A 26,922-nucleotide genomic window follows, 5' to 3' on the forward strand; every position below is an offset into this window, starting at 1 on the left:
ATCAAAAGCGGTCTTGCCCACCCGCAGCCGCGGTCCCTCCGCGCCTGGCGTCCCCTCACTCACTCTCCTCCGGCAGCTCATAGTCCTCCGCCTCACGCTCCATCTGCTGGCACCAGTGCTCCAGCTTCTCCACCTCCGCCCTCAGCATCTTGATGAACCACTCGCCATCCCGTGGGCAGGGGGACGTGCGGCCTGAGTCGGGGAGGCTCCGTGAGCCGCGCTCCATCCAGGAGTCACGGCGGCCGGACCCGGGGCCGGGGGTAGGGGCAGCGGCAGGGCCGGGTGACCCATCGGTGGCCGGCGGCTCGTACGGCAGTGGGTAGCCCTCGCGGTAGGCCCACTGGCCCTGCGTGTGGACCGTGCGGAAGACTGAGTAGGTGGGGGCCCGGGGCCCGGGCTGGGGCTCAGAGGCGTGCCTCTGGAAGGAGCGTCCGAACTGCAGGGCCTTGTCTTCTGTGGCCACTGTGGCCAGGCCGGCCAGGCCCTCCAGCTCCAGGTCTGCCTGGACGCCAGCTGTCACACTGTTGGAGCGCTTGAACCTCGCCCGCCTGGTGAGAGAGGTGGCAGTCATCTCTGCCCCTGCTGAATCTCATCCCAGCCTCACCCACACCCGGAGCCAAAAGGAAAGGAAATGAGAAAGGAAACCTCCAGAGAGATGGACATGAATTCACAACTTTTAAATATATCACCCCTTGTCACAGCTGGGTAATGTACCTACCTATTGCACAGCTTGTAGACAGGCGTGATACTCAAAACATTTAACAACCTGAACAGAACAGATGCTGGCATACACCGACCAGGCAGACAGAGCCACAGTGCTAGGGCACCACCTGCAGAAGTGGGGATTGTGGGGCAAACCAGAGGGGCCCAGGGAGGGTTCCAGGGTGGCAGCCCTTTACCAATGAACACAGAAGGATTTCAGCATTTTAACAAATAATACATCTTTGCTAGTTTATACCAGCTATACAGGTAGAGAGGGAGATATATCCTCAGCCCTATGGAGTGATGAGTCAACTACAGCCCAGAGAGGCCCACGGTCACCCAGCTGCAAAAAAGCAGAGCCAGGATTTGGACCCAGGGCTGCCACGCTCCACAGCCCAAGAACCTCTCACCACACCAGCTGCTCGAACATCAGGAAGAACTGCCTTAGAGCAGCTGGGGGAGAGGGGCGGGCTGCAGCTGGGAGGACTTCTCCTCTGGGGACCTCACTGCGCAGCACGGAGCCTGGCCAGACACAGTCAGCCTGTGCCAGTGGAGTGGAATTAAGTTGTTGGCAGGAATGACACAGGGCCTGGAAATTTCTTGTCTTTGAGTTAATAATATGCAAATCTTATGCAAAACAGAAAGTCAATTGGCCTTATTCTTTTTCCCCCACCCTGAGTTCAGAGTGGGGGCTCTTTTTTCTGAAGAAATAAGTGCTCCCCAAGGGGCATGAGGTTGGGGTGAGACAAAACTTAAAGAAGTGAGAGTCAGGAGATGCGGGGGTGGTGAGAGGTAAACAGAAGTTTGAGGTCTGGAAATTCAAGGACATTAAAAAAAAAGCCCATGTGTCCTAGGAATACTTCCATCCTCATATGGTCAGAAGAGAGAGGGGCTCGGGGGGCCAGGTCTAGGGGCCCCTCCAGCTTCCCAGGAGACTCCCCCACCCCACACAACTTCAGCCTTCCTCTTTGCTGCCCAGGCTTCCTCTCCCTGCCTGCCTTGCCTGCTTGCTTCCCTCCAGCTGGCAGACTGCCTGCTGGGAGCCTGTTGCCATAGAAACCAGGCCCAGAAGGATGCTGCAGGACCCAGGAAAGAGAGATGCACTCATGTGCAGTCTCCAACCAGCCCTATGTCCCAACCCCCATCCAGAGAGAGAGAAAGCAAGAACATATCCGCATTGCCTCCCACATGGTCTTCACCTTGGCACCTGCCCTGTCCTGCACTGGTCAAGATATGCATTGCTTTCTCCTTGACTGTTGGATCAGCCTCCTTCAGACATCTCTGCCCCCACTCAGTACAGCACAGAAGAAGTGCACTGGACTAGGAGGCAGACCTGAGTTCTAATGCTGGCCTTGTCACTATGTGCCTTTGGGAAGCCATTCACCCTCCACCTGGGCCATCTAATACATATATGTATATGCGTGTATATATATATATATATATATATATATATATAAAATATACTACATGATATATGTGATTATATATTATATATAAATACATACACAGATATACAATATAAAATGATAGGAATGGATCTGTAATTGCCAAGGTACCTCCTCTGTCTAAAATTATACCTTGTGGTTGGAGGGATGAGTGAAATAGGTGAGTGAGGGAGATTAAAAGAGACAAACTTCCAGCTACAAAATAAATGAGTCACAGAGATGAAATGTACAGCACAGGGAATATAGTCAATAATACTATAATAATTTACATGGTGACAGATGGTAGCTAGACTTACGGTGGCAATCACGGTATAATGTATAGCAATATCAGATTTGTGCACTTGGCCCTCAATAGTGTTGTAGGTCAATTATACTTCAATACAAAATAATAATAATAAAATAATTTTTTAAAATAAAATAAAATTATACCTTGCATATTTTAGGATCTGGGGCCCAACATTCCCTCACCAATCCACCCAGGACTGAAGTAGCCCTCCTAAAGCCGACCTATGCCCAGCTCATTCCCATGCTCAAAACCCTTCCAGAGCTCCCCAATGCCAACAAGATAAAGCCCAGGCTTCTTCTCCTAGCATTTACCCAAGTGCTGGCGTATGCCTCTGGATGCAGTCCTCTCCAACCTCATCTCCCCTGCATCCTCCTTCACCAAGAAGATTATACTGGCTCTGACTCTAAGCCTTTGCACAAGTTATTCCCCTGCCTGAAATGGCCTTCCTCCTCCTTGCTCCCTGCTCAAGTCCCCTCTTCCTCTGCGAGCCTCCTGACTGCCCCTCAGGACCATCCTCAGCACTGTTCCTCCCTCAGCAGTCTTCTTGCATTTGGAGGCAGCACCACTATTTGGCTCTGCTTCTTGTAAGAGTCTTGTATGTCTAACTGAACTATTAGGATGCACTTTGGCTCCCTTTGAATGTTTTTGTGCTTTGAGCTCTAGTTAGCCTCTGGCCCTTTCAGAGCTCCAGCAATTGCAAACCACACAGGTAAAGGTGGAGCCTGCCCCAATAAATACATTATCGAAGATCTGCCTTCCCTATCTGCTTTCCTGTTACCCCACAAAACAGGGATCTGTCCTCTGGCATCACTGCGTCTGTACCTTACACTGTCCTCTGAGGGGTCCTGAGCAGATCATACTCTGTCTTGATGGAAACAGGCTACGCAGTCTGGAACAGAAGCATGGGTGCCCCAGGCCCCCTGGTTCTCAAGTCAGTACCTCAAGAAGCTCTCTCACCATGCCTACTTCAAGGGTGACCAAGAAATTGAGGAGCTTATGGGATTACTGGAAACACAATCTTCACCAACACTCCTGGCCAGGAGCCAGAGATTTGCAGAACACAAACAGGAATCAGCCATCCTTGTGCAAAGGGTATTTAAAACCAGCAGTGTGGGACAAGATCACCCAAAAAAAGAGCAATGGAACAAAGATGCAATGCCCTGGAGAACACAGACATTTCAGGGGCCAAGGGAGACAGTGTAGCCCCAGAAGTGTCTAAGCCAAAGAGGAAGAGGAAGAAAACCAGGAGGAAGTCACCTAAAGGCAGACAGGGGACCAAAGAAGGTGGGGGAAGAATCCCAAAAATGGGTCTCAAGAAGGAATGAGCAGCCAACTGGAAAATGCAGCCAGTTGAGAATTAAGCATGTCCATGGACTTGGCAATATGGAAGCCACTGGCATTCAGGGCAAGAAGTGGTTTGGTGGAGTATGGGGGCAGACTCAGATGGTAGGGGGTTGTCAGGAGGTGGAGAAAACTAGGCAAGACAGCTCTTCCAAAGAGCTTGGTTGAGAAGAGAAGAAAGAAGACAAGGTACCTTTAAGGCAGGGATATTTTGGTTATTTGTCAATTATATCTCAATAGAGCTAGGGGTAGGGGTGGGAAAGGAGAGACATTTTGTTTAGGATGGTTCTCACATGCCATATCCCCAGAGGTATGCAGAATAATGGCCTCCCAAAGAAGTTCATGTCCTAATTCCCAGAACCTTCCATAGCAAAAAGGACTTTGCAGAAATGATTACACCAAGGGTTGCAAGATGAAAGCTTGCATTGTCCCGGTGTACCCATTTTAACCACAAGGGTCCTTATAAGTGAAGGAAGGAGGCAGGAGAGTCAGAATCAGAGAAGAGGATGGGACAATGGGATCAAGGGTTGGAGTGATGAGATGTGAGGACCCAACCCACCACTGCTGGCTTTGAAGACAGAGGTGGGCTGCAGGCCAAGGAATTCAGACAGCCTCTAGAACTGGGAAGGGTGATGCTTCCCAGAGACTACAGACAGGATCAGTTCTGCCAACACCTTGGTTTTAGCCCAGTGAGACCCAGTTCAGACCACCAACCTCTAGAAATGTAAGATAATAAATATGTATTATTGGATGCCATTAAGTTTGTGGCTATTTATTACAGCAATAGGTAAATACAACCTGTAAAGAGAAGTCAATTGAAGACAGAGAAGAGAAAGGCAGTAACCCAAGGACCAGATCTAAGGGGAATAAATAATAACTAACACCCTCTGAACAGTGAGTATGTGTGAGGCAAAGCACTTTACATGAATAAATATGCCCAGTCCTCACACACAGTCCCATGATAAGACTGTATCACCCCTACTTACAGATGAGAAAACTAAGGCTTAGAGAAGCTAAGTGACATTCTAAGATCAGACAGTTATCAGTTGAGTGCAGCCTGTCTGCGGAGGCCAGCTCTTAAAACATTACACTCCATTGTCTGCTAGGATAGAGGGAGAGGGGCATCTTTAATCCGGAAGACAGACAGCTCAAGCCCCGAGGCAGGACTGTGGGAGGGGCCAAGGGAAAAGGTGCAAGTAAGTTGGAGGCTGGTCTGGAAGTGGAGAGAGGGCCCACCAGGTAAGTTCAATGGTTACAATGAAGTAAGCAGGGAGGCTGTCTGCTGCAGATTTGGGGGTGGGGAGGCTGGGGGAGGGAATGAGAATGAGCAGCTTTAGGGGAGGCAGACTTGCCGAGTGGTTAAGCACATGTGCTCTGGAGAGAGACTGCCTAGGTCCAAAACCCAGCTCTATGGCTTGTGCCTCAGTTTTCTCATCTATAAATGACAATGACAACAGTACCTGTTCATAAGGTTGTTATGAGATAATGTATCTAAGGAACTTAGAGTAGTGCTAGGTCCTACCCGTTGTAAATGTTAGCTACAATATGGTGAGGCAGGACGGTTTGTAGCTTGCACTGAAAAGGAGGTGGACAAATGAAATACTGGGAATGCAGCACTGAGAACCCAGCTAGACCACCATAGTTATTATTATGATTGCTGTTGATCATTTCTACCTGTTCTCCCACTGCACTCTGCATAAAACCTCTTTTATACTCCATATCACACTGTATTGTAGTTATTGTAGTTAGTTATGTATTTACTAAATGGGGCAGTTCCAAATAAATGCTGGTTGAGTGGTTGGTGGTTGGCTGGTTGGAAGGAAGGATGGTAGAGAACATGAATCATCCCTCAACATCCAATTCTCCTTTCTTCCTTAGTAATAGAATCCCACAGTTTTAAGCTAGACACATGGTCACTTGGAATAAACATACTTTTACCAAACCCCCAGGCAGCTAGGTGTAGCCATATGGCTAAGTTCTAGCTCATAGGATATAAGCAGAAGTGGTACTTGCAACTCACAGGAAATGTTCGTAAAAGGAGGGGGCATGCCCTTCTTTGTTCCTTTCTCCTTTTTGCTGACCTGAATGCAGACATGATGGCTGGACATCAAGCAGCCATCCTGGAACATGAGATGGAAGCTAAGTGCTAAAGATGAAGAAGCAATAAGATAGGAGCCTGGGTCTCGACACTGCAGAACACCTACCAGCCTTCAATTGACTCTCTCTGCAAGAGAGAAATAAACTTCTATCATATTTAAGTCATTGTCATTTGAGGGTTTTCTGTAACTCACAGCCAAACCTAATCCTAACTCTAAAAGATGCATTTTCAGGGTAGTGAATTTCAGGTCTTATGTCCCTACTTAGTTTTGGATTTGGCGGCATTTGCTGTGGTCTTCAACAATAGCTGCAAATATAGGATAGAAACTGGCTTCAGTCATGAACAATCACTAATTCGTAACAACACCTTTCGCAATATTTTCTCCCCAAGCCTTTTAACAAGGTTGAGGAGGCCTCCTTCCCTCAAGTCCTCTAGGGTGACAATGATCACATTCTCGATGATTCTGCAAGTTGTTATCACGATTACTTCAGAGAGATGTTTCTATTGTGATTCTCTAAGGGCTAATACAAAAGGCTCTGGGAAGAAACTGGCTTATCCCAAGGGACACAGTGTCCAAGAAATGCTCAACTTTCAGGGGTTGTCAAGAGGTTTTGCCAGGAGTATTTGGCAGCAGGGTGGCGGGGTGGAAGGGGGAACAGGCAGGGACATTTCAGCAAGGCTCAGCTGCTGTATTAACTCCCTCTCTGAGAAAGCATCTAAGAGCTTAGACATATCATCAATCAGGGCTCCCCGAGTCCACCACCCCAGCCTGGGGGCTGTGACAATGATGCCAAGGTGGGGCTAGGGTGGGAGCTTCAGGAAGAGTCATGACGATCAGTCAGGAACCATCCTGGAGCTGACAATTGAGGAATGGAGGCAGTGTCTACACCCCAGGCTTGTGGTCAGTCAGCAACTCATTGCTTTTGCAGGACATGTTCTTGGAATATAATTTCATGAGGATGGAAGCTTCCTTCCCAGGGGCCAGAGGCTCTGTTCTTTCAGCACATTTCCTTCCCAAGGTCCCAAAGCCAGAAATGACCATGATGCTAAGGAAGGGGTGGATTTCCCACACAGAGTTCTCCAGGTAGCCCTCGTAGGGCACAAGTGGGTATAAGTAGGGTTGTTGGATAAAATATAGGACTCCCAGTTAAATTTTAATTTCAAATTAATAACAGATAATTCTTTAGTATAAGTATGTCTCATGTAATTTTTGGAAAATACTTATACTATACATTATTCATTGTTTATCTGATAATCAAATTTAATTGCATGGTCTGGTACTTCTCACTTGTTTATTTTGTTTTGTTTTTGCTAAATCTGGAATTTAAGATAAGATCTTAGTGGGAGGGAATCTAGAAATGGAAGATATAAGGGGATCCTATGGTTAAAGAGAGTTAGAGGCAAAAATCACCTGGTTTGATGTTCTCAAAAAGTCCTAGGAAAGGATTTCTAACATTCAGCAAGGACATTTGATGCATTCTTTTATTATGGCCCGGAGTGTGCTGGGTCTGGGAAGACAGGTGCTGTAGGATGCTCTGAGACAGGGCTGGTAACTGTTTCTTAATTATGCTTCCTCCCACCATAGGGTCTTAGCACCTGCTGGTCCTTCTGCCTGGAACATGCATCTTCCATTTTCACCTAGTTAATTTTTGTTCATCCTTCAGATGATCACTCCAATGTCACCTTCTCTGGGAATCCATGCCTGACCCTTCTGACTGGGTCAAAGCCTCCTATTATACACTCTCACAGTCTCCATAGCTCTCCTCGTGGCACCTATTTCTACATCATTTATGAGGTTCTCAGATTAATGTGGCAGCAAGCTTCACAGGCCAGGGGCTGTGTCTGGGTCGGCTCACCTTTGTATCCTCAGTGCCCACATAGTATTTGACAAATAATAAATATACAATAAATGTCTGCAGACAAATGAATCTTAAGTGGAGGTGCAGTGGAGATAGAACTGAAGGGGCACCAGCCCCAACCCTTGTTTATTTCTAGGTCAAGTCACCACTGATGATGAACACCAGGAAGGACCCACAGACAACCCCCAGGTATAAGGGACAATAAATCCGAATTCCTCACCCAATAGGTTAGCAGGGAACACCCTGAAAGACAGAAAAGGAGAAACATTTCCTCTCTGGCAACTTTTCAAGCCAAAGTACAGACAGAAAGAGAGAGAAATACTGGGACCAGTGAGACAGGAGCAAGGACGAGAGTCCAAGAAAATGGGGTGGCAGCAGGTGGGGGGCTAGACGTGGATGTGTGCCTAGAAAGGCTGCTGGTATCCATGGCTCACTTTTATGTACCAGTTGGGGCATGGTGTGTGGTAAGTCAGACTTAAAGTGCCAGGGACATAAGGGACAGAAAGGACAGTGCAGGTGTATAACTAAGGGTGCCTTCAGCAGACAAGCAAGGGAGCCTGGCCAGAAAGATGTGCCAGATTTCTTCTCTCCCCACCTGTCACCCCCTCTGGATTCCCAGTGTGATCACCTGTCCCAAGCAATTCAGTTCTTTAGACATTTATCCAACACCATCTCCCCTCTCCAGCCCACTCCAACACGACCTCCCCGAACACCTACAGGAGAGCAAGGAAGACCTCATTCTCTGCCTGTCTTCACCCTTCCTTGACTTCACTCCAAACGCTTCCAAAATCGGTCCACTTCTCTCTATATCTGCTGCTAATAGCCTAGTCCAGACAACTGATCAACATAGTGGACTAAACCAATTTAGGAAGTTCCCACCCCCTCCATCCCATACACATAGAAATGTTGGATCAAATAAAGACCAAAAGGTGGTTTTGCTACAATGCCAAGCCTAAAAATAGAAAAGAGAAATCTTCAGGTACCAAAAAAAAAAAAAAAAAACAGAAGGAAATTCAAAATCTGAGTGGTGAAAGGAAATCTAAGCCAAGTTAGCCACAGGAATATGGGGCCAGACATATGCTAGCGGCTACATGGTAATGCCCAGGAAAGATGAGAGGAGAGACTCCAAGCCTGTGCATCCTGGGGACCTGGAAGGAGACCCCATGCATAAAGCCAGCAGCCAAAAAAAGCTTGTTTCATTTACAAACGTGGACTAGAAAACTCATGTCATGATTCAGGTACATGGCCTGGAAGCAGGATGCTGAGAAATCAGAATATTAAGGCTACTCTGTGTGTGGGTGTGGGGTTTGAATGAGTAGAACCAGTGAGATACAGAAATCTCAAGCTGAGATATTAACTTAAAAACTGGTCCCAAGCTCAAGCAGTACTTCAGCATAAAGGAAGCTGAACCCCGGGGGAAGCAGTGGGCAGGAACAAGCCATAGTGAACACATAAATTGTAAAAACATGTTTGTAAATCCAAAGTATTAAACCGTAAAAGATGTAACAACAACTGCTTTAGCAGAGTTTTTTAAAGAGGTATAATCAAAATACTAGAAAACTATAATGTGCAAGACGGGAAGAGGGCGTTAAGAAGGAGATTAAAGTGTTCCAAGGTTTTGTTTTGTGCCTATTTCACGATAAAATTACTAATTTTAGACTTTATTAGAGAAATATGAAATTTAGTATTTCCATTTAAAATTTGAGGAAAATCACTACTGAAATGTAGATTTCCAAACCAGTGGCAGAAACAAGAGAAATAAAGTCACTTGGATGGGTTCAACAGATGGCAGAAAAGTAGCGGAGCAGAAAAACAAAGAAAAATCATGTCAAATAGAAAATTTTTAAAGAGATGATAGAAATAAGACCAAATAAATCAGTCATCAAAATACATAATGGATTAAATATGTCTGTTAAATTCTAGCTCCATATTGCTTACAAGCAACAAATCTAAAACATAAGGATATGGAAGGTTGAAAGTCAGAAGATAGAAAAATATATATTGGAATATTAACCAAAAGAAAGCAGACATTGCAATAAAATCAGGTAAAATCAACTGCAAGGCAAAAACCAATAGTAAGGATGAAAAACAGCCTACTTAGTGATAATAGGGCCAACCTGCCAAGAAGATACAACAATCATAAGCCTGAATACTAAACAGCACACTCTCAAACTAAAGAAAAACTTAATAAAATTCCCAGGGAAAATGACACACTCACAATCATGATGAAACATTTTTAACACACCTCTCTCAGAACTGGTAGATCAAACATCCAAAAAAAAAGCAAAGATAAACATTTGAAAAATACAATTTATATTAATCTGACCACACATATATTGTATGTGTGTATGATGGAGGAAGACTCAACAAATTTAAGGAATGAGTATCATATAGAATGTGTTCTATGACCCTCACACACAAAAATACACTTGGAAACTTAAAAAACTCTTCTAAATAATTTACGAGTTAAAAAGGAAGTTATGATGAAAGTTACAAATTATTTAGAACTGAATAATGAAAATATCACATCCCAAAACTTGTAAGATGCAGAGACAGCATCTTATAGAAGATACAGTAGTTAGGAGGGAATTGATAGTCTTAAAAACACATTAGAAAATAAGTAGTAGTGTTTAAGAGGTTGAAAAATTTTTTAAATATGGTAAAAAAAGAAAATAATAACACAAAAGTTGAAGAAGAAAAGAAATATTAAAGATAAAAGAGAAAAGTAGAAATGCTTACCCAAACCAAAAGCTAGTTTTTAAAAAAAAAAAAAAAGATTAATAAAATATAATTTTAAAAAGTATCAAAATGATATAAGATATAAATCTTGGGCAAAATGGATGAAGAAAGAAAGGTAGGGTATAAATATGTCATATTAGGAATAAAAAGGAGGCATATCTTATAAATACAATGAAAATTTATAAAATTATAATACTGAGAAATATTTGTGCCAAAAATTTTGAAAACTGTCAATTTTTGTAAAATGGTCGTTTTTTTTTTTTTAGAAACATATAAATCACCATAATTGATTCAAGAAGAAAAATAAATCCAGAAGAGATCAAAAACCACTAAAGAAACTGAAGCTACAGTTCAAAAAGTGTCTCCTATCCCAAAAAGGCATCCGGCCCAGATAGGCAAACTTTACCAACCTTTTAAGGAATAGATAATTCCTATTTTACACAAATTTTGTCAAAGAACAGAAACATAGAAAATGCTACCAAACTCACTTTAGGAGTCTAGCATAACCTTAATACCTGAACTGAATAACAACAATAGAAACAAAACTGTAGGCCAACATCACTTACGAACCTAGATATAAAAATCTTAAATAAAATAATAGCTATCCAAAATCCAGCAACGTATATGAAAATAACATAGCAAGACTGTGACAAAAACTGCTCGAGTTCCAGATATCCATCCTTCTCTTTGTCTTCAGCCATAAGAACCCTGATTTTCAGCTCTGCTCACTGCACATTGCTTCCTAATGAGAGACTATTCCACAGCCTCCCTTGAGGCTAGATGCCACCATGGGATGAGGCTTTAGCCAACATGATGTGTGAGAGAGTTGTGTGTAACTTTCAGGAAATCGTTTTGCAAAGGAAGGGCTGCATCCTCCCCCTCTCTTCCTCCTTGGCACTGTTCAGAATGCAGATAGGATGGCTGGGGCTTGAGCATCAGCTGCTTGGATATGAGGTGATACATAAAGGGTGGAAGATCAGCAAGACAGGAGGAGCCTAGGGGCCTAACACTGAACTTCTACATCCAGGCTTTTCCTTTTTTTTAAGCAAGAGAGAAATTATTGAGGCCCTGTTACAGCCAGACTTAATCCAAACTGATAATAGGATCAAGCAGGTTTTATCCCAGGAGTGAAAGAATGGGTCAACATGGAAAATCTCTCAATATAATTCACCATGTTACAGATGAAAGGAAATCTATGATCATCTAAGTAGACTCTGGAAAAGCACTCAGTAAAATTCCACTCTCATTTTTTTTGGAGGTGGGGGGAGGTAGTTAGTTTCTTTATGTATTTTTTAATTAATTTAATTTATTTTATTTTATTTTTTAATGGAGGTACTGGGGATTGAACCCAGGACGTTGTGCATGCTAAGCATGCACTCTAAGGCTAAGCTATACCCTCCCCCATCAATCTCATTTTTTTATTAAAAAAAAAAAAAACAGAACTCTTAGCCAACTAGGAATAGAAGGGAATTTCCTTAACCTGAAAAATGGTATCCATCAAAATCTGTAAGTGGGACTTGCAAGATATTTACCAATGTCAAGAATGGCACAAGAGTGCTATACTCAACAGCAAACTAGAAGTCCTAATCAATGCATTATTACAAGAAAAAAAAATGTTTAAATACAGATTTAAAAGAAATATCCTTGTTTGCAGAAAATATAACTGACTATAGAAACAGAAAACCTAACATGATTTTCAGATAAACTTTGTGTCCTAATAAAAGAGAACAGCAAAGTTGCTGAATGTACAATTAACATATAAAATGTAATAGTGTTCCCATACACTAGTAGTGAAAAATACAATAGAAAAAAAAATCCCAAACACAAGATCATCCATAATGCAAAAGACTATCACCTTTCCTCTGGATCATGAAAAAATCATGCTTACTAGCCTCCCACGTCCACTATTATTTCCTTCAAATTCATCCTCCACTCAGCAGCTAGTGATTTTTTGTAAACATACATTAAACCATGTCACAGTCCTTCTTTAACCTTATAATCGCTACTCATTAGTTAGAATTAAAATTCCAGTTTTTTATCATGCCTACACTCTACATGACCTGCCCTCCACCTATTCTTCAACCCACTCCTTCACCACTGCCCCATCCCATTCCACACCGGCCACATGAGCCTGCTTCCAGTTCCTGACACGTGTCCAACTGTCTCCTCCCCACTGCCTTCACTTATGCTATTCTTTCTTCCTGGAATGCTTCCTCCCCAAGTCATCACCTGAGCGCTTTTGGTCAACTCTCAAGTCTCAGCTTAAATGTCACCTGCTTAACCTAAATAAGGTCCCTTCTCTCTTAGCTGCTTTGTGTATCACCTCATATGCAAGCAGCTGGTGCTCTTTCAATATTCCCACCATAAGGTATAATAATATCCCATTGCCTATTATACCCTAATGTGTAATCATAATTTTTCACGAATTATTTATTCATTGCCTTGATTTCCTTTTGTCCATAACTTCTACAAGGGCAAGAGTCATGTCTTCCATGTTTCCCTGAGCATTTAACAGGAGCTGTCATCTAACAGATCCTTAATAAGCATTTTCTGAATGAATTAATCAATGAATGATGGACAGAGTTTGCTGACACAGCCAGAGTCTCAGTAGAATGCCTGCTGCACTCTTCCCAGGATACAGGTTTGTTAGGAGGAATGGGGGCACCCCCAGGGGTCTATATGGATGAGGGACCAAGAAGCCTCATGATGGAGCAAATAGGGGCACATGGTCTTGGTTTATGGTCCATGGGGCAGAATTAGAGTTGGGGGCAGAATTCTGAACACAATGTTGTACCCAACCATGACTCCTACCCCACCTCTCAAGAACTCAAGTCATAGACTTGCTGAACTGGGTTTGCCATAAAGTGCCATTTTTCTGTGATCTATGTAGTATACTAAGAATTTGAGGGGCAGTGGTTTTCAGGACTGATGGGGGAAACAAAGGCACCTTTTTGGCCACCCTTGATGGAGGCATTTAAAGCCTCAGGATCATATGGAACTGCAGGGAGTGGAGAAAAATGGTGAATCCCACAGGAACCCCAAGAAGACTTGACTGGGCATACACACACCTAAGACATCCCCAGCGATTCTCAGAAATAGTTGGGGGAATTTAGAAAAGGTCTAAAGGCCCAATCATGGCAACTGGGAACAGGGCCATGAGGGACTGCCACTGGGACTCAAGTTTTATTCCCCGAGTGGGTACGGCCTGAAAAACACAGATTACCATGAAACTTACAGCCAGCCCCAGGCAGGTTCCCAGACACCATGCTTAGGGTCACTGGCCTGGTAGCACTGCAGCCCAGAGGGCAGAGGGGCCACTGTCACATAGTCCTCAGAGAAAGCATCTTCCTACAGGAGCCCAACAACAGAGGGATTCTTCCCAGTACTCCCTCCAGAGCTCTTGGTGTTAATTTTCAGTTGGAAATCAAGGAAACAATGTTTCTGAAGCCACCTAATGCCAGAACAGTGGCTGCTGATTTCTTGGGTACACCACAGACTCAGGCATACAATAGGTACCCCCGACTGGTTAAATGTTTGTGTGAGCCAAGTGAGGAGGAGTGTTATATCTGCCAGGGGCCCCTGAGAGGCAATCTTCCCGTTTATTTGTTTCTTTTTGAGCTCACATACTTGTACACCACAGGAAGTAACGAGGGATTGGAAAAGTCCTGTAATCTCCTATAAAGGACAATTGCTGGAGCCCCACTCTGCACCTACCTGCTACTTCTCCCTACTACGTCCTTCCCTGGACCACTGTATATCTCCTGTCCACCTCACAGCACGTGGGACAGGCACGGGTACAAGGAGAGTTCACTTTAGATCTGATGACTGCCCTGGGGACATCTGTGTGGAGAACCTCTGTGGCTGCTCTGACTCCTCCCAATAAAAGGGCTTGGTTTGTTTCAGGACCAGGAAGAAAGAGTGCACAGGGAGACGGGGCCAGTAAGGTCATTATGCACCCCTCTCTCCTCTTCTTCCCCAAGAAAGCCTGAGGTACCCCCACCCTGACCTACCTCTTGTCTTCTTCCACCTGTACACCGATGGAGTGGAACTCTCTTCGACTCCTGTTCTCCGTGTCCGAGTCAGAGATAGTCTCCACCTGGTGGCAGGGTTGGGGAATCAGTGGCCAGGGCTAGAACAAGGGACGCAAACCCTCCCCAGGGAGGACAAGTGATGCCTGAGCCCCAAGACAGCTGGCAGATCCTGCACAGACAATCTGCCTGAACAAGATGAGAGACCCAGGAGGTCAGAAGCATCAAGATGACAACCTCTTGGCACCGCTTCCCGCTCGCTGGTAGGGGTGATGGTGCCAGAGCGAGGGACAAAGGAGTGGGCTGGGACTGTTTGGAGCAGCCCCGTTGATGACCAGGCTAAGAGCAAGCAATGAAAAGGTCCGTGTACCAGAAGGCCCCACTGATTCCCCTCAACCCATCCTCAACCGGTCAGGGCCTCAACTTTGGTCTGCGCCTCCTCCTTCCATACCTGCACCCCGATGGACGGCCGCCACTTCCGCTGCCGCGCCAGGCTCCGCAGCTCCTCCCTGCCTGGAATGGTCTTGATGATGAGTGTAGGGGGCTTGGGGCTGGCCCGGGGTGGCACCGGCGCCAACTCCAGGGTGCGCGCGCCCATGGCGGGCCCGTCCAGCCCGTCGGCGGAGCTGCAGCGCCGGGCCGGGCCCTCCGCCGCGGTGAAGCTCTCGTGGGCGGAGTCGGTGCTGCTCTGGGCGGTGATGGAGATGCGGGGCGGGGCCTGGCTTCCAGGTGGGATGGGGGGAGGGGCCTTTCTGAAGTTGAAGGCTGTGGCCAGGGAAGGCAGACACGTAGGGTGAGAAACGCGCCCTGGCAGGTGTCTGTGGCCGACCACCCCACCACACACACGCACACGCGCGCGCACACACACACACACACGCACGCGCGCGCGCGGTGTCACAGAACCTAGTAGCCAAGGGTGATCCACGTGCAGCTACATACAGACCCAAGTATTGTACTCCCCACCATCCGGCCCAGAGCAGCAAGCGATCTGCCTAAGGTCACACAGCACAGTCGTGACCAGGGCCAGAACCAGAACCCAGAGTCCTCTCCAATCTAGGGCCCAGCCAGGGGCAGGGAAGGCGTACTCACAGGAGCCGGGCCTCCCTGAGACAGAGGCAGGGGCAGCAAGGAGGGGCAGGCAGTCGTCGTCTTGAGAGCAGCCGGCCTGGATGGCCCGGAGGTAGCTGTGGCTCCGCATGCGGAAACAGCCGGGCAGGTCCAGGGCGTCCACCGCCTGGGATTCAAGCTCCCCAAACACGGACCCGCACACGGCCTCCAGCTGCTGGTTCAGCTCCTCGCTGAGCTGGGGGCAGGGACCAGAAGGACAGTTACCACGGTGCTGGGATGGGATGGGGGCGTCTCTAAGGCGCTGTGCCTTAGGAATATATCTAGATCTGCGGAGGCTGTGTCTCTGTGTGACTTTTCCACATTTGGACTAAAAGAAATTCCTTGCAAAGAAAGATAAAGGCACCCTGCCCTGTGCTGCTCTCCAGGCCTGCCTTAGGGCCAATCCTGCGGTCTCCTCTTTACTCTAAATACTTTCTTCTAAATACTCCTCCCTCCACCTGACCTATGCCTCTGCCAGATGTCCAGCTATACCCCAGCCTCTCGACCACCCGGTCTTCTTCTCCACCTAGTCCCAGTCTCTGACGTCTCTCTCATCTGACCCAGAGAAAGAGGACCAGGGTACCGACAGCCACCCTCTTGCACACTGTGGGGATGAGGGACTGCAAGGAAGGTCACCTTTTATTTTACTATTTATGACCTACTGCATTACAAGATTGATTGACCACAACCTATAGAGGTATAACCATGTGGTTATGGAGTAATGGAGCAAAAATGATCAAACTTTAAGTGATCCAAGCCCTCCCTTACTTTCTGCCCACTAACTAGGGTTCTGGTTCAGCCTGCTGGTTCCCTCCCTGTCCCTCATCCTCTGAAGAAAGTTCAGCCAGCGCTGATTGAAGTTCTTGTTTTTGTTTTTGATATTTTGTGGTTCAGAATCCATGATGTTAAAAAATATTTTAAGCAACCAAGAAAAAGCAAAACAAAAATTTTGTTCATGGAACCGTGTCGCATAACGCTGCACTAAGGCTAAATCCACCAGAAGTTGCAGCCTTATTTGTTTTATGGGAGAAAACTTGCACAAAGAAAATAAAAAAGGGGAAGAAGAAAGGAAAAAAAAAAAGGGAAAGAAGGTGGTCGTATGGTAAGCTCATCACCCAGAGCACAGGATGGGCGCACATCTGACCCCAAGAGCAGCCCAAACGTAAGGACGACAGCCCATAGGCCGCCTGCGCGGGCCATGTTGTGAGACCCAGCTGGACTCAAGCACTGGCTCTGCTTCTTCCTAGCAGCATGGCCTGGGAAAGTTAAAGTTCTTGGGCCTCAGTTTAATAACCTATCAAGTGGGAATGATAACGGTACCATCTTCACAGGGCTATTAGGGGACTCAGAGAAAAACATGTGAGGTACTTGGCACAGGTAAGCCCTCAGTCAGTGACATGTGATGGTCTGAGGGCCTACCTGGTAAACACAGGCCACCACTCACGACAACCACAATGCTCTTGTCACTGAGTCTAAGAGAAATTCTCCCACGGGTGATTATGTAGAGGCTACTGGATGAAGTCACGAACAAGGTCCTCGGTAGCATCCACATGGTGAATGTGACAGCAAGTATCCCAGAGCTGCATCTTGTGACATCTCCCAGGAAAGATGCATGGCATCATATTTATGTGCAGTCAACAGAGAAAGGAGTAGCTTGATCCATGTGTAAAATGCAGCTCAGTGTTTCCAAACTCAGCCTCCAAAGCACATATGACATGATATTTCTAGATTCCACCTCAAATTGAGCAGGAATTTCCATCCTATTCTACTGATGGGAAAACTAAGGCTCAGAGAAGGCAGATGAATTGTCCAAAGATGCCCAGCTTGTAAGTTAAGTGCCAGATTTCCTGGCTCTCCTGCCAGGCTGACTGAGCATCAGAATCTCTGGAGAACTTATTAAACCTGTATTAACTCAGGCCTATCCTGAGGAATTGAACCCAGGGTTCTCTAACTATAAGCCTCTCTTTGTTTTGGCTGCTTTGAAGCTCAGAACCCAATTTGCTGGAGACTCAGATTCAGTGATTGCAATGTGGATCTAGTAATTAAAAAGAAAGACTGCAGCTTTTTCTAAAGGAGCTTCATTGCAAGTGTACAGAAATCACAGACCATGAAAAAAGTCAATCCAAGATCCTGTAGGAGTTAAATTCTTCCATGTTTGACTGGCACAAACCACACTACTGTGACACTTGTGTCTTTCCCCGTGACTCCTCGTGAGTCTACCTCTCAGTCTGAAATCTCTTGACCTCTGGGGTATCAAGGACCAGCAGTGCCAGGGTATTTCCTGAAGCTCAAGAGCTGATCTAAATCCTCTTATTTCTAGGCCAGACTCAAGATACTTCCCAACTAGAACTGATCCAGCCCAGAGGGCCCTTCTGGAGCACAGGAAAGCTGATCTAACCCCAGCAGAGAGCATTTCAGTCGCAAGTCTAGACACCAAGGATGGAGGGAATCGCACTCTGGCTCATCTCTGCATCTCCAGCCCTCTTCTGTGTGTAAGGCACTAGGTATACTATCTGGCATACAGCAGATGCTCAAGAAACATTAGCTACCATTATTAGTAGCAAGAGGTTCTTAAATCACAGTGACAATACCTCTCAGACACCCCTCTTTCCCAAGGGTTCTCAGGCTCTTGAAATCCCAACCACATGCCATTCCCATGACCAACTCTATCCAAGGCAGACAGAAGGAGGGTGAGAAATTCCCTGGGGCCACACACCTTCCATCGCTACTAGCCAAGAGTTGCTCTGGAATTCCAACAAGGGACCAGGGCCCAAGGGAAGTGCAGATTTTTATAGTCTCTCAGAGGAATATTACATCTGAGCTGATCTTTGCTCTATTACAAGTATAAAATTGTGCTGTGAATTCTCCTATTATCCTTACACTGCCTTCCACCCTGCTCCCCCGTTGCAACTCTCACTTTCAGGAAAGTCAAAGTCAAAGAATTCTCTCGGGAAATGAGAACCTTAGCCCTTCTGCACACCAGACTCAGAATCAGCAAATATTTCCAAGGATGTGGGATATTTAAAAGAAAATACTTTGTTTGGGTCTAACTGAAAATTGTCCGTACCAGAGTCAGTGGCTTCAACTGGGGGCTAGGCAACATCTTGTATATTTTACATATGTCATTTGGTTTAGATAACCTTGGAAACCCCTCCCATTTTAAAACATTCTAAAACACTGGATAAAATATAACAAATGCTGTTTTATATGCATAGCTGAGCTCACAAAAAAGCGAGAGAAGTCCCTAGGGGACAAAAGCAAAGAGGAGATTGGAAATCAGAATATTAACTGTGTGAGCCAAGGCTGCAAACAGCCCAGTGTAGGTGGGAGGTGGGGGCGGGGACTGCTGGTAACCAGAGGGCTTAGGTTTTAACACCAGGTTGCAGGAGTAAGGCTCTGGGCCCACATGAAGCTTAGGATTAGAAATCAGGATCTGCATAAAAGTAGAAAAGGAGAAAGCTTTGATGAAAAGGTAAGCTAAAAAAAAATCAATTATCAGCACAGACTGATGACAAGGAAGCTAGTCTGTATTCTAGGCACTTTGGGAAGGCAAAAGGAGGTAAATCTCCTAAGATTTTATACCCACAAGATAGTCTTCACACAGGAAACCGAATTCTCTGTCTGCATGGGCCAGATCCCCCAAATTTAAAATTTACAGAAAATGGTCCCAGGCCAAAAATAGCCTAACAGAAAGAATTTTTAAATATTTTCTGGAGGACCCATTCCTAACCCACGCTGCCCAGGATTTTCACAGATAAAGCTCCTTTAAAGATGAGCTAATATTAAACTGTGTGGTAGGCAACCTCTGACATGACCCCTTATGATCTTCACTGCCTGGCATTCACACCGTTGCACAGTCCCCTCCTCTTGACTGCAGATTAGACCTACTGGCCCACTTCTAATGAATAGAATAGGGCCAATACAATGGCATGTCATTTCTGAGATTAGATTACAGAAATACTGTGGCTTCCATCTTGAACACCTTCTCTTACTATCTCTCTCGGAGCCTTTGTCCTGGGGGATACAAGCTGTGTTGTGAGTTGTGTAATGTGGCGAATGTTATGGTGAGTCCCACATGTCAAGGATCTGAGGCCCTACTGACAGCCATGTGGGCGTGGAAGGAGATCTTCCTCTAGTCAAGCCTAGGAGATGATTGCAGCCTTGGCCAATACCTTGATGAAGCCTGTGATCCAGGTGGCACCGATTCCTGACCCACAGAAATTGTGAGATAATAAATATTTTTTTGTTTTAAGACACTATGTTTTGGGGGTATTTTATTTTGCAGCAATAGATAACTAATATAAACTGTGGCATGAACAAGAACTAAACTTTTATTGAGATAAGCTATTGAGAATTCAAGGTTTATCTATTATGGCAACTAGCATTACCTTAGCTAAAATGAATTAGTTTTTAAATTATGTTTAAATTTTCCAAAACTTAAAAGATAAAACTGAAAACATAAGGACAGAGTAAAAGCTTTGAAAAGAAAACTAGAAAGATTTGAAAAATAATTGAATCAGATTTCTAGGGGGGAAAGGGGTAAATTTAAAACACAATTGATTAATGAGTTAAGTAGTAAATGAGACACAACTGAAGAGAAAACAGTAAATCAGAAGATGTACCTGAGGAACTTACCCAGAAGGCAGCATAGTGAGGTAAAGAGATGAAAAATATGAAAGAGAGGTTAGGACACATGAAGGAAAAAATAAGAAGGCCCCAACTAATAAGAGCTATGGAGGAGGAACTAGATAGAATGTGGAAGAGGCAATATTTGAAGAGATAATAATAGTAGTTGATAATTTTCCAGACTTCTGACTTCAGACACAACAGAGAAGGATACAAAATCCTATCCCCCAAGACAACTATAAAGCGGCACAGAACTGTCAAAAACAACCATTTTATCACTCTGAAAATCAATCAAAAGTATACAACAAAGAAACACATTCATGAAAATTACTGAACTTTGAGTGAAAACAGCATGAGTCTGTGGTGACCTTGCCTGGGGCTACTCCCATTCCGCAAGCTCCCAGCTCTATCAGTTGCACTAGTTCAACCAAGGTGGGCCAGAAAACCAGAAGCTTCACTGCAACTACCAAAGGGGGATCACTTAGTTTTGAGTATTTTCAATTATAATGTCAAGAACAGGAATAATAGCAGCACTGCCAGGCTGCGTTTTCATCACTGTTTGGGGCAAGCAATGGACTGGAAGACTAAATGGGGATTTAGTGGGGAGTAAGATAGCCATAGAGAATTTGGTAAGTTCTCCACATATTCTGGGTTAACTAGAGGCTGGCTGCATGTACAATAGAGATCAGAGTGGCCCTGAGCCCCCTACACATCCCTGGCTACTGTAGCCTGTGCACATGTGCAGAAGAAATGCAAGAGAGCCTGGTGAAAAGAAAAAGCCAGAGCATGCCTGAAAACAGCCCAATGTTTGTACTCCCAAGCCTACACCTAAAACCACAAAAGCAGAGAGAAGAAGCCTTACAGGCTTGAAGTTTATGCACACAACCTCTGATCAGTCTCTGGCTGGACTCTAAGCCATGTAGACACAAGGTCAACCCCTAGGAAACCAGGCTTAAAAATAAAAACAAGAAAGAGGAAAAAAATTAGTGGAGACATCAGAGGCTGCATCTGGCAAGGCAGATAGATTTCACAGATTTAGTCCAGAGATTAACAAACAAGTAAACAAAAGCAATAACAATCTTCAAGAGGTAAAGTAAGAATCCAGAGTTGCTACAATATATTACCTAAAATTTTCAATAGTCAACAAAATAAATAAACAAGAAAGTGTGAATGTCCCCAAATGTTTAATTTATCAGACAAAGACTACAAAGCAGTTATTATGAGAATGGTCAAAGAAGGAAGTATGTTTAAAGAGTTAAAGGAAAGTATGACAACACTGACATCATTAATAGAAAATCACAACAAAGAGAATTTAGGAGAAAAAAAAAGACAAAAAGAATCAAATCAAAATTCTAGAGCTGAAAAGTACAATAATTGAAATTAAAAATTCACTAGAAGGGCTGAACATAAAAAATGATCAGTAAACTTGAAGATAGATCAGCATACATTATCCAATCTAAAGAATGTGTGGGGAAAAAAGATGAAATAGAAGTAAACAGCACCTCAGAGACCTATGGGACAACATTAAGCAAGCCAGTATGCATATAATGTGAGTCACAGAAGAAGATGAGAGAGAGAAAAAAGAAGAAAAAATATTTGAAGAAATAATGGCCCTAAACATTTCCAAATTTGATGAAACACATTAATCTACATATCAAACAAGCTCAATGAATCCAAAGTAGGTTAAACAAAGAAATCCATACCCAGACACATTACAGCCAAAATGTTAAAAGACAAAGACAAAGAAAATCTTAATAGTAACAAGAGAAAAACAATTCATCACATACAAAAAAAAACCCAACAATATGATTAACAACTGGCTTTTCATCAACAATGAATACCAAAGGCAGTGGAATGGTACAAAGTGCTGAAAGAAAAAACTGCCAACCAGCAATTCTATATCCAGCAAAACTATGCTTCAAAAAATTAAATAAAAATAAAAACATCTCCAAATAAATAAAGACTGAAGGATGTATTGCCAGCAGAGCTATCTTATGAGAAATACTAATGGAAGTTCTTCAGCCTATAAGGAAGTGACACTCAGTGGTAACTCATATCCATAGGAAGAAATGAAAAGCATTAGAAACAGTAAATATGTGAATAAATATAAGTAACTCTACAAATATATTTTTCTCTCCACTTCTTTAAAAGACATAAAATTGTGCAAAGCAATTATTAAAATACTATTATTGGTTTATAATAAATTATAGGTTTATAACATGTATAGGTAATATATAACAATAATAGCACAAAGAAGGGAGAGAAAAAGGAGACATATAAGAGCAATGTTTCTATATTTTGTCATAATTAATTAGATTTTAATATTAAGATTCACACTGTTATTCCTAGTGCAACCACAAATATAGTAAAAAAGGAATTAGCAAAAAAAATTAAATGGTACACAAAATAGTTAATACAAAAGAAGGCAGTAAAGGAAGAACAGAGGAACAAAAATGACATGAGACAATCCAACCATATCAATAATCATACTAAATGTGAATAGAGAAAACAGTCCCATTCAAAAGACAGAGATTGTCAGATTGGATACAAAAGCTGGTAGATTGAAAGTAAAAAGATGGAAAAAGATGTACCAGCAGACAGTAACCACGACAGAATTTTCCAGATTCGATGAAAAACATGAATCCTCAGATTCAAGGAACACACACACACACATCGTAGTAAAACCGCAGGACACCAAAATCAAAGACAAGAAAGAGCTTGACAGCAATCAGAGAGAAATGAAAATAACCAACAAAGATGATTAGATTGACAGTGGACTTACCAACAGCAACAACAGAAGACAGATGTCAGAGGAACAACTTCAAAACACTGAGAGAAAATAAATGTTGACCCAGAATTCTATAATATGCTAAGTTATGTTAAACAGTGAGGGTAAACTACATTTTTTGTTAAAGACAGAATTTGCTACTAACAGACATTCACTGAAAAAAGTTACTAAAGAATTTACCTTAAAAGGAAGGAATGAAATGTAAGAAGGTATAGTGAGGAGGGGGAAAGGTAAAAATGTGGGTATATATAATCATGTACTGGTAGTATAAAATGTAACAACAATAATGAAGACTAATTGAGAGAGGTAAAAAGAAGGTGGAACTAAAATACTGGGCAGCAAGTACATGTACATTGTTCAGGAGAAGGATAGATATAATTGTCAATTTTAGACTTTGCTAAGTCAAATATGCACATGAAAATTATAAGAATAACCACAAAAATAATGAAATTAAAATATATGACTGCCAAATTAGTGTGGGGTCTGGTGAAGAGAAAAATGAAGAAAATCCAATCAATCCAAAAGAAGGCAGCAAAGGAGTAGAAAAGCATCACCCAAAAGGCAGAATAAATGGAAGACACAAAATAAGATGACAGAAATAAATCCAAGCATATCAGAAATCACAATAAATATAAATGTACTAAACTCTCAAGCAGATGTCAGAATGGATATAAAATAAAAGAATAGATATACAAAAGACACACCTAAAACAGAAGGAGACAAAACGCTTTAAAGTAAAAGATGGGAAAAGATGTTCCAGGACAACACTACCAAAGAGTAGTCTTAACGGCAAAGAGCATTTTTATACAATAGAGAGACGTCTCTAGCTCATTAAACCCACTTCCTCTTCTGTAAAGCCGGAATTATAAACCATGTCCCCAGGAGAAATATGTAAAGTATGCGTGGTCTTAGGTAATGTAAAGTGATGAGAAGAAGGAGGAGGAGAAAAAAACAGAAAAGGATAACAGGAAATATGGGAGGGTAAAGTTAAAATTTAGAACATTTGGGGAAAGAACGAAAAAAGTGAGGTAGCAATTTATGGGAGTGTGTGGGAAGGAGCGATCCAGGCAGGGAGTGCAGCAAAGGCCCTGTGGCTGAAGCACCTGTGTGGTGTCGGAGGGGCAGCAAGGGGACCAGTGCGGCTGGAGCAGATGAGGGAGGGGAACAGTGTTGGGAAAGGAACTCAGAGGTAGCAAGGGCCAGATCATGCAGAGCCTTACTAAGTCACAGTAAAGTGCTCGACTATTCCTCTGAGTAAGGTTTTAAGGGAATGCAATTTTGTTTTAAATGATCGCTCTGGCTGTAATTTGAGAGAATGAAGTGGAACAAGGGCAAGTGCAAGAGACCAACTAGAAAGCAGTGCCATAGCCCAGACAAAAGAACATTGTGACTTGGACTGGAGTGCTGGCAGTGGAGATGGTGAGAAGTGACTAGATCCTGGAAATGCTTTGAAGGTGGGGCTAACAGGATCTGCTGAAGGATTGGATGTGGGATGGGAGAGTGGAAAGGGGTCCAGACTAACTTCAGACTTTCAGAACAGAACTCCTGGAAGGATAAAACTGCCATTATCTGAAATGGAGAAGACACTGGATGGAGCAGGAAATTTGTGGGGGTTAGGGGGAGGGGACCAGAAGTTTAATTTGGGACATCTTACGTTTGAGACGTCCACTCAATATCCAAGTGAGATTTCAGTACACAGTTAGATATTCATGCCTGGCATTTATGGGAGAATATGGGCTGGCTGTGTACATTTGGGAGTCATCTGTCTCTTAATAATATTCAAAGCCATGAACCTGGATGAGCTCACCCAAAGAGTGAGTGTAGAAGTTGTTCAGGAACTAAGCCCTGGAAAACTCCAGTGTTTAGATCCTGACACTTTGTCGGTACCAGTGACAGACTGAGAACAAGCAGCCAGAGAGAAACTTTAGAAGAACCTAAAAGGTGTGGTGTCCTCAAAGCCAATTGAGAAAGGTGTTTCAGGAAGGAGAGAGTCATCTGCTATGTTAGAAGTTGCTGATGGATCAAGTGAAACAAAGACTGGGCATTAACTAGTGGGTTTAGCAACATAGGCTGGTCTCATGTGAAAAGACAGCTGTGCCAGTCAGATTCCCTGATTCAGGAAATGTGGCAAAGAAATGCTGAGAGACTGCAGCAGCAAACAATGGGAGCCAAGGTGGACAGTCTTTTCCACTGCTTCTTGCAGTGCTTTTTTCCCCAGCAAAGAGTAAAAATAGCTAACCTTTATTGAGTGCTGGCTATGTGCCAAGAACACTATTATGATGTCTATTTTTAAATAAGGAGAGTGGGGCTCAAAAAAGCCAAGTAACTTGCCCCAGGTCACTCAGCTGGTTAAGGAGCTGAGCTGGAATTCAAACCTATCTCATGCTTTTAATTACTGAACTGCACTGCCTCCTTTAGTTAACAGGAAAGTCTACACTTAGGTGTAGAACTCACACCTATAAAATATCAGCTGGGGGAACAGTATCCTGTGTTTGCATACATTTTCTCACAAAACTCCTGTGAGATAAGCATCACTACTATTATCATTTCAAAGGCGAGAAAACAGAGGCATTGAGCCAGAGGTATCTTGTCAGCGGGGTCCACGGTAGGGAGTGGAGGGGAAAGAACTCAAGCCCAGATCATCTCTGAGACTGCAGTTCTGCCTGTCTCCAGCCTAGACAGTCAATCCTGCCTTTTGCATGGGGTGGGCTGGGAGAAATCAGACCAGGACAGGGCTGGGGAACCTCACAGAACTGATGTTGCTCTTACAAGCTCATCACCTTGAGAACGCTTGGTGGTTGTTACGGATGTGACTCTCTGAGCTTCTCAGTCCGAGTCAGCTCCATGAGTCCCAAGGCAGTCTTCCCAGCTCCCCAGAACCAGACCTGCACTCTCTCCATGGGCAAATTCCTGATTTGAAGGCCTGGGCTGAGCATGGGACTGAAGCCCCCTTCCCACCCTTTGCTGATGTGCCAGGCCTCTCCCTACCTGTCCGGTGGTGAGGGAACGGCTGTAGCCAGGGATGGAGCTCCGGGGGTGGATCCGGGGTGGGACACAGCAGCTAGGAAAGGTCAGAATTCCAGATTCAGAACGGGGGTCTGTTAGGGGGCAGGGGAGGGGAATGAGAGCACTGGGGCCGCGAGCTGGTTCTATCCATCAAAAACCCCTAGAGATCCCCAGGAGACTCCTGGGTAAAAGGGACTCTGCCAAAGAGGCACTCAGATGGGGGCTGTCACAGGGACCCCTCTTTCCATGGAGCAGAGCAAGACACCCCGGTTAAACCCTAAGCAGGGAACTTGACTGGTATCACTCTCCGCACATCTCCTGCAGGCACCCAGTACTGGCTTCCTGCCCAACCCCCCCCCCCCCCCCCCCGGCTCTCCCTGTCCTTACTTGATCCGAGCCTGGTCCACGCTGGAGGAGCGACGGGTGGTGAAGCGCCGGGCAACAGCTTTGGGAGATGTCTTGGGGCTGCCATCTGAGTCTCCGCTCTCCTCATCCCCCATGGCTTTGATGTAGCTGCCGCTCCGCATCCTGCGGCAGGGGATCTCCCCATCCTTGCCCCCAGTAGGGTAACCCCCCCAGTCATCTTGCGGCACCTGCAGGGACAGGGACCTCTGTCTCTCAGACAAGTCCCAACTAAATCTAGAAGCCGGGACCCTCTCTCCACTGCCTGTGGGAGGGGCTCCACCCTGGCCAGAGCAGGCCACGTTCAGGAGCATGCAGAGGCAGACCAGGTGAAGTCTCAGGTCATCCCCTCCCCTACAGGAGGTGCTCATCATCCTCCACGGACCTCTTGCTACTTCACTGAGGGCCACCTAGAGAGTCTAGGGGCTGACATGCCAGGGGCCAAGAGCTTGAAGCTCAGAGGCCAAAGGGACCTATGTCAATCTCACTCCCAAC

The 26,922-nt window shown here is 44.5% G+C and overlaps 1 protein-coding gene across 2 annotated transcripts in view; it reads right to left on the minus strand.

Moving 5' to 3' along the window:
• Positions 1-26,922, minus strand: part of DLGAP3 (DLG associated protein 3) — a 100,937-nt gene that overhangs the window by 2,971 nt on the left and 71,044 nt on the right. For both annotated transcript variants that reach the window (XM_032495880.1, XM_032495879.1), the window contains exons 4-9: positions 26,413-26,618; positions 26,008-26,080; positions 15,588-15,801; positions 14,950-15,263; positions 14,481-14,566; positions 64-548 (exon numbers count right to left, since the gene is read on the minus strand). In XM_032495880.1, the coding sequence (XP_032351771.1) occupies positions 64-548; positions 14,481-14,566; positions 14,950-15,263; positions 15,588-15,801; positions 26,008-26,080; positions 26,413-26,618 (1,378 nt within the window). The remainder of the gene's footprint in view (positions 1-63; positions 549-14,480; positions 14,567-14,949; positions 15,264-15,587; positions 15,802-26,007; positions 26,081-26,412; positions 26,619-26,922) is intronic.

The sequence above is a fragment of the Camelus ferus genome, chromosome 13 (genome assembly GCF_009834535.1).
Source record: "Camelus ferus isolate YT-003-E chromosome 13, BCGSAC_Cfer_1.0, whole genome shotgun sequence".
NCBI classification, from domain to species: domain Eukaryota; kingdom Metazoa; phylum Chordata; class Mammalia; order Artiodactyla; family Camelidae; genus Camelus; species Camelus ferus.